A 12,206-nucleotide genomic window follows, 5' to 3' on the forward strand; every position below is an offset into this window, starting at 1 on the left:
TATGCGCACCCTGTCATTAAATACGGTTTCACTTTTACCAACCCTTACTCATTGTGTAATTATAGGTTCACCTCCGAGTGCACAGTGGTGAGAGGCCTTTCCAGTGCAACTTGTGCAAAAAGAGTTTCACTCAGCTGGCCCATCTACAGAAACATCACCTAGTCCATACAGGGGAGAAACCGCACGAGTGTCAGGTATGTTGAAAATGTCCATGACTAGTTATGTACAAGTAGAAGTGGGTAAAGTAGCCAAAAATTGTACTTAAGTACTTTAGATTTGTATCAGTCAAGTAAAAGTAAAAAGTAGTCATCCAAACAATTACTTACCTGCAGAGGTGGGTAGTAACGCGCTACATTTACTCAGTTACATCTACTTGAGTAACTTTTGGGATAAATTGTACTTCTAAGAGCTCGTTGTAGTGCAGGATATATAATATAATGATAAATATAATGATGATTATAAACAAATGTAGCGATCAAAATGAAACTTATTTCTTCTTCACGTAAATAATCAAGTAAAAGTGAAAACGATGTGGCATTAAAATGACTCTGGCAAGCACAGTGTGTCCAACATGTTAATTAGCTAATTATAGAGCGTTACCACCCACATTTGTCAACAAGTAATTCAAAAGTGTTCTCTAATTGATGAAATAATAATTCCCCCAAATTAAAACCAAACAAGGCAAACAACAAAACTAAGCTTTGAAAACTAAAATGTGTTGCTAGGAAAATTAAACCGATAAAAAACTATAGTTGACGTGTGACTGATGCAAGATTCTGAGGAGGTAAGCATTAAACACATTTCCTAGCGCTTGTAATTGCTCACTGGCTACTGGCTGTCACTCAGCCAATACGGAACTTATGAAACCTCTTAGTGTGTATTTGCTCACATAACAATGTGGGCGTGGAACTTTCAAACAAAACCGGTCTTTTTAGGAACGTCTGTTTTGATGCGAAGGAATAAAAGGGTAACCCTTCTACGTTAATCACATAATACCAAGTTTTGTCCGAAAGAATCCCAACATGAATGCTGACCTTTACCTCGGTTTTCTTTACCGCAACAGATCATTTGTGCGATCTGTAGGTAGGTGGGTAGTAGGTACATAGGTAAGTAGTTCTTTATTGTCATTGCACAAGTACAATGGAACTTTGTTTACAGAACAAACCAGTTCAAGAATAGACAAACAAACAGTCTACAGGGTTACAGAACAGGAACGCTGATGTAAAAGATGGGAAATAGGTAAATGCTGGGGGAGGATGAGTCAAAAAAATACAATAGGGCGCCCAGTCTGGAGTGGGAAAAAAAACATATGCATATTACAACACATGTATACATATTACAACATCTCGAGACTTGCTACATAGGAAAGGGAGTGGGAGCCACAGTGGCAGGCTGCAGCTCTTCAGGCACTGCCCATCCGTTCATCACCACCTAAGGCAGTGGTCCCCAAACTTTTTTTGCACCACGGACCGGTTTAATGTCAGCATTATTTTCCACTCGTGCCAGAAAAATATAGCAAAAATAAGTGTATGAAAAATACAAACTGAATAAGTGGGAGCCCTGAGCTTGTTTCTTTGAAATGAGATGCAGGTGGAAATTATATACATTTATATTTGATATTTTCATTAATGTGCATTGTATCACGTCACAAAGTTATAACAAATGGCAACTTCGCATGAGGAGTTTTATTGTACATCTATAAACAAACTCATTAGTGTGTCAAACTCAAAGCCGGCGGGCCAGATCTGGTCCTCCATCTCGTTTTATGTGGCCCGCGAAAGCCTGGAAATAATATGCGTCAATAAAATACCATATATGTTCTTTCTTTACTTTCTTATTTTCTTACTAAACGTATTAATGTTTTTTTTTCCTAGTTTGACAGGGAAAAAAAAATAGTGTCCAATATTGCAACAAATATTATATTGTTGGTCAAAAGCCAAATAAATACATACATATCCGCTTAACTTATGGTTTCGCAGCAAGTTCAATCCATCCATTTTGGATTCGCTGAAGCCTATCTCAGATACATTCGGGCGGAAGGCGGGGTACACCCTGGACAAGTCGCCACCTCATCGCAGGGCCAACACAGATAGACAGACGACATTCACACTCACATTCACACAGTAGGGCCAATTTAGTGTTGAGTGTCGAAGCGAGTTATCCATCAAATTGTACACCATAAAAATGACCAATAGATTTTACTGTAACAATTAGGGAGTTTTTTTACAACATATTACTGCTGTCAGGACTTGGACTATGGGATAGTTTGTTTTGTTTTCCCATCGCAAAGGAAAATTGGCACGAGCCAGGCGTGAACGTAAGTACATTTTATTTAATACTCTAGTAAACTACAAAAAGGCAAACAAAGGAAGCAAAACAAAAGGCGCGCACGAGGGCGGAGAACAAACTTGACTAGAGAACAAAATCTAGCTCTGTGGCATGACTACAGAAAAAACAAACAAAATTCAACAACTGTGACATAACAAAAATCAAAAACTTACGTGGCATGAGCAGGAGGGAACACATTTAAGCTTTGAAAACTAAAATGTGTTGCTAAGATATATACAACGGAAAAAAAACTATAGTCGACTTGTGACTGATGCAAGATTCTGAGGAAGTATGCATTAAACACATTTCCTAACGCTTGTAATTGCTCAGCTACAATCGGGCGGAAGGCGGGGTACACCCTGGACAAGTCACCACCTCATCGCAGGGCCAACACAGATAGACAGATGACATTCACACTCACATTCACACAGTAGGGCCAATTTAGTGTTGAGTTTCGAAGCGAGTTATCCATCAAATTGTACACCATAAAAATGACCAATAGATTTTACTGTAACAATTAGGGAGTTTTTTTACAACATATTACTGCTGTCAGGACTTGGACTATGGGATAGTTTGTTTTTCCGTCGCAAAGGAAAATTGGCACGAGCCAGGCGTGAATGTAAGTACATTTTATTTAATACTCTAGTAAACTACAAAAAGGCAAACAAAGGAAGCAAAACAAAAGGCGCGCACGAGGGCGGAGAACAAACTTGACTAGAGAACAAAATCTAGCTCTGTGGCATGACTATGGAAAAAACAAACAAAACTCAACAACTGTGACATAACAAAAATCAAAAACTTACGTGGCATGAGCAGGAGGGAACACATTTAAGCTTTGAAAACTAAAATGTGTTGCTAAGACAATATAGTTGACTTGTGACTGATGCAAGATTCTGAGGAAGTAAGCATTAAACACATTTTCTAACGCTTGTAATTGCTCACTGGCTAGTGGCTGTCACTCAGCCAATACGGAACTTATGAAACCTTTTAGTGTGTATTTGCTCACATAACAATGTGGGCGTGGGAGCTTTCAAACAAAACTGGTCTTTTTAGGAACGTCTGTTTTGACGCGAAGGAATAACAAGGGCAACCCTTCTACGTTAATCACATAATACCATGGCATGGCATGAAAGGAGTTGAGGGATAAGTAAAGTTGCCAGGCTGACCACCTGGCAACTGCAGGTTTAAATAATGGCTGTGATGATTACAAACAGGTGTGAGACATGAAAACGGGTGTGACATGAATACAAGATTAGAAACTAATGAGTTGCACTGGAAATAAGAAAAACAAGGAAGTGCAGGAACCAAAAAAAACAAACCGAACATGACCAAAACAAAACATGAACTCCATGGGCGTGACAACTGTAAGTTGAAAAAAACGACCGATGTTTGTTTTTTACAGTGAACTGAGCAGTTTTACTGTAAAAAGGTCGATGGTTGTATGGTACCACATTTTATTATGGTAAAAAAACTGGCAGCTGAGTTGCCAAAATACAATTAAACAGCAGTACTGTATTTTTGTTTACAATAACCATCCATTTTCTACCGTTTATTCCCTTTCGGGTTCGCGGGGGGCGCTGGCGCCTATCTCAGCTACAATCGGGCGGAAGGCAGGGTACTTCCGCCCGTACGTAAACTCCTCCGAGTGCGTTTGTCGTTTCGGCTTCAAACTCGCACAGGAGAGAGATTGAACCCTTTTGATTAAAACTATCCAACAAAGTTTTGATTACTGCTCCGGTTTTGATTTTACGCGCCTTCAAAGAACCCCTGCGCAAAGTTTCCTAAAAAATGTCATTTTTGCCTCTTTGAGCTGTAATTTGACTCCCTTAAAATGCTTCAAAGTGCAAGTTAAAGCTCTACTATGCAAAGCGAAAGCCATTTATCAACAACATCCAGAAACGCCGATCTGTAATTTGACCCCCTTAACTTGCTTCAAAACTCACCAAATTTTACACACACATCAGGACTGGCGAAAATTGCCATCTAATAAAAAACCAAACCCCAAAAGTCAAAATTGCGCTCTAGTCCCCCCTAGGAAAAACCCCAGACAAAACTGCTTGTAGGGACGGCGTGGCGCAGTGGGAGAGTGGCCGTGCGCAACCCGAGGGTCCTTGGTTCAAATCCCACCTAGTACCAACCTCGTCACGTCCGTTGTGTCCTGAGCAAGACACTTCACCCTTGCTCCTGATGGGTGCTGGTTGGCGCCTTGCATGGCAGCTCCCTCCATCAGTGTGTGAATGTGTGTGTGAATGGGTAAATGTGGAAGTAGTGTCAAAGCGCTTTGAGTACCTTGAAGGTAGAAAAGCGCTATACAAGTACAACCCATTTATTTATCATTTAACTTCTGTTAGGAATGTCGTAGAGACATGAAACAAAGACCTCTATGTAGGTCTGACTTAGACCAGGGCTTGGCAGCGGCCAAAGGCGGACCCGACCAACGCTGCTTGCAGCTTTAATTAATATTTGAAACTGGACTTTGCATGTCACTAAAGTTATATAAGCCTTGCTTGTTCAATACTTAATGCAAAACTTGTTTGGGTCCCTATTAAAAGGTTCATTTCTTCAACCTTGGCCCGCGGCTTTGTTCCGTTTAAAATTTTGGCCCCACTCTGTATTTGAGTTTGACACCACTGCCTTAGGGATTCGCGTGTAACGGTCATTTGTTTGTTCCAGGTGTGTCAAAAGCGATTCAGCAGCACCAGCAACCTAAAGACTCACCTCCGACTCCACTCCGGGGAGAAACCATACCAGTGCAAACTCTGCAGCACCAAGTTCACCCAATACATCCACCTCAAGCTGCACCGCCGCCTGCACAGCGGCCGCGACCGCCTCTACCACTGTCAGCTGTGCTCCCAGGCCTTCTTCCACCGCTTCTCCCTACGCATCCATCAACGCAGCTGCTGCCCGGCCAACGCCGGCTCGGCGGCTAACGTGCACATGAAAGAAATGCTGGAGCGCTTCGACGCCAGCCAGGAAGCCGACACGCTGGCGGAAACGGCGTCGGCGCCACAGGTGGAGGAGGCCGTGGAGAAATGGCTCGCTCGCACCTTTGAAGGCGACGGCAAGGAAGACCAGAAAGAGGCCACTCTCCTGCTGAAAGATCTGACTGTGGCTATCAACGCGCCCGCTTCCACGCCGGCCTATCAGGAGAGAGCCAGCGTGTTGCATCTCAACAAGCGGCCGACGGTGAAGGCGGAGAGCCAGTGAGACACAAAGGAGATTGAAAGATGGACCATAGAGAACCCGTGTCGCCAAATGTAGCCTGGATTGTGATCGTCCAAGAGGGCTTCAAACCAACACACCAAAATAAGAGCATTCCAAAGACAGGACTTTTCTCCCAAAGAGTTACACAAAGGTGGAAGAAAGAACAAACAAAACAAAAAAAACCCAAGGGATCTTGTTAAGCTGTGAAGTAAATTGTTTTCACTCAGGTAGACTATTTTTTTTTGTGTGTTAACTTATTTTTGAACTTGTTTAGTGGTGTTTGTTTATTTATTTAGTTGTTTAATGCAGTGTTTTTCAACCTTTTCTGAGCCGAGGCACACTTTTTCATTGAAAAAATTCTGAGGCACGCCACCAGCAGAAAACATTAAAAAAATTAAACTCAGTAAAAAGACATTCTTTGATGTGAATTCAAACCATAATTGTCACTATAGCTCATCTCAAAGTAGGTGTACTGTCACATTATTTTGACTTTTTGGGTGTTTTCGTTCGTGTAGTGTTTGAGTTTTTGTCTTGCGTTCCTATTTTGTTGTTGATTGTCATGTCATTTACGGACGTACTTTGTGGACGCCGTCTGCTCCACACGCTGTAAGTCTTTGCTGTCGTCCAGCATTCTGTTTTTGTTTACTTTACAGCCAGTTCAGTTTTAGTTCTGCATAACCTTCCCTAAGCTTCAATGCCTTTTCTTAGCGGCATTCGTCTAAGCTTCAATGCCTTTTCTTAGCGGCATTCGTCTTTAGTTTATTTTTGGTTTAGGCATTAGATACCTTTTTACCTGCAAACCATTGTCGTCGTTCCCGACATCTACAAAGTAATCAGCTCCCTGCTGCCACCCACTGATATGGAAGAGTATTACACGGTTATTCTACCGAGCTCCAGACAGTGCAGACTTTCAATGTCGTCACATTTACGGACTATAATTTGTGGTTTGCAATAAGTTTTTGTCTTGCGTTCCTATTTTGCTGTTGATTGTCATGTCATTTATGGACGTGCTTTGTGGACGCCGTCTGCTGCACACTCTGTAAGTCTTTGCTGTCGTCCAGCATTCTGTTTTTGTTTACTTTACAGCCAGTTCAGTTTTAGTTCTGCATAACCTTCCCTAAGCTTCAATGCCTTTTCTTAGCGGCACTCGTCTTTAGTTTATTTTTGGTTTAGGCATTAGATACCTTTTTACCTGCAAACCATTGTCGTCGTTCCCGACATCTACAAAGCAATCAGCTCCCTGCTGCCACCCACTGATCTGGAAGAGTATTACACGGTTATTCTACCGAGCTCTAGACAGTACAGACACTCAATGTCGTCACATTTACGGATTATAATTTCTGGTTTGCAAAAAATATTTTTAACCCAATTAGGTGAGATTAGATAATCTCCCACGGCACACAAGACCGTATCTCACGGCACATTTAGTGTGCCGCGGCACAATGGTTGAAAAACACTGGTTTAATCAATGCTAGGCAAAACAAGGCTCAGGATCAGTAGTGACAATAGTTTATCATCCTTGCTTCTTTTGTGTGTTGTGTGTGTCTCGTGTCTGGCACCAATCATTTTCCTGTTTGACAATGACTAATTTATTTATTTATTACTAAAAAGGGAAAAAATTGACATATTTACAATAAGTATTACAACAAAGTGCCGCCAAATAAAAAGCTATACTCGAAACCGTTTATATGGTCGTAAAACATGTGTTTTAAGCAACCCTTGCAGTGCTTATTGAATAGTGATGAAGTTGGTAGTTTGCACTGTACATAATATTCCAAAACAAGCTTAATCCAAATCCTTTCTTCACATGGTACTTAAGTAGAGCTGACATTATCCAGTGAATAACAAAACAGCGCAATGTTTGTCATTAAGCACAGAAAGTGGGTAAAAACACAACAATGATGGGGAAATTTTCTTGTTTTTTTTTCCACAATATGTATATGTTGCTACACATGTACTGTATGTCTTATCATTTTTTTAGGTTTGTTTTTATACAAGATTTGACCCTGTAGTTTATTTTTGGAAGCAGGTTTGAGATTGTAAGAATTTATATGTGAGATACTATTTTGATGATACTTTTATATGATTTAGAATAATAAAGATATTGTTTCTATATGTGGGCTGGCTTTCGTCAATGTTTTTTATGCCATTATTACAGTTGTTTTATATACAAAAGTTCATTTCTACAACTCTTATTTTTTTGTTATAGAGTGATTGGAGCACATAGTTGTTAGTCACAAAAAAACAGTCATTAAATTGGGTTCGTCTATGAATTTATTATGAGTCTACTGAAAATGTGACCAAATCTGCTGGGTCAAAAGTATACATACAGCAATCTTAATATTTGCTTACATGTCCCTTGTCAAGTTTCACTGCTTTTGGTAGCCATCCACAAGCTTCCGGCAAGTTTCTACTCAATTTGTGTTTCATCTGACATCACATAAACAAAGTTAAGACCTTTTGGAGGAAAGTTCTGTGGTCAGATGAAACAAAAATTGAGCTGTTTGGCCACAGTACCCAGCAATATGTTTGGAAGACAAAAGGTGAGGCTTGTAATCCCAGGAACACCACACCTACCGTGAAGCATGGTGGTGGTATTATTATGAGCGGGGCCTTAAAGACAGTAAATGGGACAATGAAAAAGGAGGATTACCTCCAAATTCTTCATGCCAACCTAAAATCATCAACAACAGAACAGACAGACAGAACAAACAAGGAAGTGCAACCAGGAACTAAGGCAAACATTAGCAGAACATAATACAAAAAAATACTCAAAACCTGTACATAATATGATCCTGGGCAGCGGATCATAACAAGTTGGTTCAATGGTATTCAAAATAAAAGCCTAAAAACATCACAACTTTTGCCGCAACTTTCTAAAAAAAATCTGCCACGAATCAATTTCATTTTAGGCCACAAAAATCACAAATAAATCCTGCAAAATGATATCAATGACCAATCACACCAAAAGCTAAAGTACCCAAAACAAACCAAAACACCCGGAACAGAAGTGTTGCAGAGCAGTAATTCTCCATTGGTGGGTCGCGGACCCAATCTTGGTGTGACATGAATAGCTGCTGAAAATTTGGAGTTACAGGACTAAGTTACAAACATATTTTGTCGGCAACTAATATCTAAAAGTGTCATTTCAACTACATTAGTGTTCTTAAATTCAAATTTAGAATGTGTTCAAGCACTTCAATAAGTGCCCTAAAACAGTGGTACTCAAATGGGGGTACGCGTACCCCCTGGGGGTACTTGAAGGTATGCCAAGGGGTACGTGAGATTTTTTTTTTGTAATTCTAAAAATAGCAACAATTCAAAATCCTTTATAAATATATTTATTGAATAATACTTCAACAAAATATGAATGTAACTGCATAAACTGTGAAAAGAAATGCAACAATGCAATATTCAGTGTTGACAGCTAGATTTTTTTGTGGACATGTTCCATAAATATTGATGTTAATGTCAAAGTTTGTTTGTGACGACCCCCATGATGCAGAAAAGGAGGCAGGCATCGAATGAGAAAACATGATTTAATATAAATACTAAAACAAAAAAAAACAAAAGGGGTACAACAAAAAGCGCACACAAGGCGGGTAACCAATTAAGAGAGCTAGCATGGGAGCTCGAAAAGTGAACTGAAGTGAACTATATTTATATAGCGCTTTTCTCTAGTGACTCAAAGCGCTTTACAGAGTGAAACCCAGTATCTAATTTTTACATTTAAACCAGTGGGGGTGGCACTGGGAGCAGGTGGGTAAAGTGCCTTGCCCAAGGACACAACGGCAGTGACCAGGATGGCGGAAGCGGGAATCGAACCTGCAACCCTCAATTTGCTGGCTCGGCCACTCTACCAACCGAGCTATACCGCCCTAAAAGGAACTTAGCATGAAAGCTAGCAAAAACAGAAAGGGGTCTAGCGTGGAAGCTAGCGTGGAAGTTAGCGAATAGCAAGCGGGAAAACAGAAGTCGTAATTGTAATATGAAAACAAACTGGAAGCAGGGAACAAAAACGGTAAGCTACATACATCAAACAAATGTAAGTTACTTCTACGCTGCAAAGACACGACACGGTACAACACGACAGGAGCGATACTACATGACATCGACAAGACAAATCAATAATCCAGCACTGACTGGAAGACAAAGCAGGTACAAATAGGAGTGGGCTGATTGACACCAGGTGTGGCCAGGTGCCACTCAGACGCAGCTGAGGGGAAACAAAGCACTCAGGGAGACAAACAGGAAGCTGAACCAAAATAAGAGTGCTGACAGGAACTAAGGACAGGAAATACCAAACACACAGAGGAAAAACTAAAACACAAACAAACTGTCAGTGGCAAGCCTGAAAGTTAAAGATTTATTTTCTTGTGAAGAAATGTTTAGAACTAAGTTCATGAATCCAGATGGATCTCTATTACAATCCCCAAAGAGGGCACTTTAATGATGATTACTTCTATGTGTAGAAATCGTTATTTATAACTGAATCACTTGTTTATTTTTCAACAAGTTTTTAGTTATTTTTATATCTTTTTTTCCAAATAGTTCAAGAAAGACCACTACAAAATGAGCAATATTTTGCACTGTTATACAATTTAATAAATCAGAAACTGATGACATAGTGCTGTATTTTACTTCTTTATCTTTTTTTTTTTTCAACCAAAAATGCTTTGCTCTGATTAGGGGGTACTTGAGTTAAAAAAAAAATGTTCACAGGGGGTACATCACTGAAAAAAGGTTGAGAACCACTGCCCTAAAACCTATTTTTACATACAAGGAAGAGGTGTTACAATGACGCCTATTAATAACTGTAATTTTCTGAAGAACAGTTTGTTGCGCTCTTGATGTTAAATTAGTCTCACAAGGACTGAATATATCATAGTGACATAGTTGACACCATAATAAATTCTGTAGTCGTAACATTATGCACAAAGTCATCCAATTCAAGAGCAAACATTATGCATTAATGAACAGCATATTTGTTAGTATTATTGTAGGTGTTCTTTTAGCACACTTGGTTTTACATCTATTATTCTACAAACCCCGTTTCCATATGAGTTGGGAAATTGTGTTTGATGTAAATATAAACAGAATACAATGATTTGCAAATCCTTTTCAACCCATATTCAGTTGAATGCACTACAAAGACAACATATTTGATGTTCAAACTCATAAACTTTATTTTTTTTTTGTGCAAAAAATAATTAGAATTGCGTGGCTGCAACACGTGCCAAAGTAGTTGGGAAAGGGCATGTTCACCACTGTGTTACATCACATTTTCTTTTAACAACACTCAATAAACGTTTGGGAACTGAGGAAGCTAATTGTTGAAGCTTTGAAAGTGGAATTCTTTCCCATTCTTGTTTTATGTAAAGCTTTAATCGTTCAACAGTCCGGGGTCTCCGCTGTCCTATTTTACGCTTCATAATGCGCCACACATTTTCAATGGGAGACAGGTCTGGACTGCAGGCGGGCCAGGAAAGTACCCGCACTCTTTTACTACGAAGCCACGCTGTTGTAACACGTGGCTTGGCATTGTTTTGCTGAAATAAGCAGGGGCGTCCATGATAACGTTGCTTGGATGACAACATATGTTGCTCCAAAACCTGTATGTACCTTTCAGCATTAATGGTGTCTTCACCGATGTGTAAGTTACCCATGCCTTGGGCACTAATGCACCCCCATACCATCACAGATGCTGGCTTTTCAACTTTGCGCCTATGACAATCCGGATGGTTATTTTTCTCTTTGTCCTGGAGGACACCACGTCCACAGTTTCCAAATATAATTTGAAATGTGGACTCGTCAGACCACAGAACACTTTTCCACTTTGCATCAGTCCATCTTAGATGAGCTCGGGCCCAGAGAAGCCGGCGGCGTTCCTTTGTGTTGTTGAAAAATGGATTTCGCTTTGCATAGTAGAGTTTTAACTTGCACTTACAGATGTAGCGACCAACTGTAGTTACTGACAGTGGTTTTATGAAGTGTTCCTGAGCCCATGTGGTGATATTCTTTACACACTGATGTCGATTTTTGATACAGTAGCGCCTGAGGGATCAAAGGTCCATAATATCATCGCTTACGTGCAGTGATTTCTCCAGATTCTCTGAACCTTTTGACGATTTTACGGACCGTAGATGGTAAAATCCCTAAATTTCTTGCAATAGCTCGTTGAGAAATGTTGTTCTAAAACTGTTCGACAATTTGCTTACAAAGTGGTGACCCTCGCACCATCCTTGTTTGTGAATTACTTAGCATTTCATGGAAGCTGCTTTTATACCCAATCATGGCACCAACCTGTTCCCAATTAGCCTGCACACCTGTGGGATGTTCCAAATAAGTGTTTGATGAGCATTCCTCAACTTTATCAGTATTTATTGCCACTTTTCCCAACTTCTTTATCATGTGTTGCTGGCATCAAATTCTAAAGTTAATGATTATTTGCAGAATTTTTTTTTTTTATCAGTTTGAACATCAAATATGTTGTCTTTGTAGCATATTCAACTGAATATGGGTTGAAAAGGATTTGCAAATCATTGTATTCTGTTTATATTTACATCTAACACAATTTCCCAACTCATATGGAAACGGGGTTTGTACATTAGTGTTCTTAAGTTCAAATTTAGAATGTGTTCAAGCACTTTAATGAGTGCCATAAAACCTAAAAA

At 39.9% G+C, this 12,206-nt stretch overlaps 1 protein-coding gene and 1 long non-coding RNA gene across 4 annotated transcripts in view; one reads left to right on the forward strand and one right to left on the reverse strand.

The window, feature by feature from the left end:
- Positions 1-7,647, forward strand: part of prdm1b (PR domain containing 1b, with ZNF domain) — a 40,730-nt gene extending 33,083 nt beyond the window's left edge. For both annotated transcript variants that reach the window (XM_061881606.1, XM_061881607.1), the window contains 2 exons: positions 66-194; positions 5,002-7,647. In XM_061881606.1, coding sequence (XP_061737590.1) covers positions 66-194; positions 5,002-5,535 — 663 coding nt within the window. In that variant the 3' untranslated portion in view covers positions 5,536-7,647. The remainder of the gene's footprint in view (positions 1-65; positions 195-5,001) is intronic.
- The window catches only part of LOC133539586 (uncharacterized), a 96,002-nt gene that overhangs the window by 65,837 nt on the left and 17,959 nt on the right, over positions 1-12,206 (reverse strand). The gene's annotated exons all lie outside the window — the stretch shown is intronic.

This window comes from Nerophis ophidion, linkage group LG21 (genome assembly GCF_033978795.1).
Source record: "Nerophis ophidion isolate RoL-2023_Sa linkage group LG21, RoL_Noph_v1.0, whole genome shotgun sequence".
In the NCBI taxonomy this organism is placed as follows: domain Eukaryota; kingdom Metazoa; phylum Chordata; class Actinopteri; order Syngnathiformes; family Syngnathidae; genus Nerophis; species Nerophis ophidion.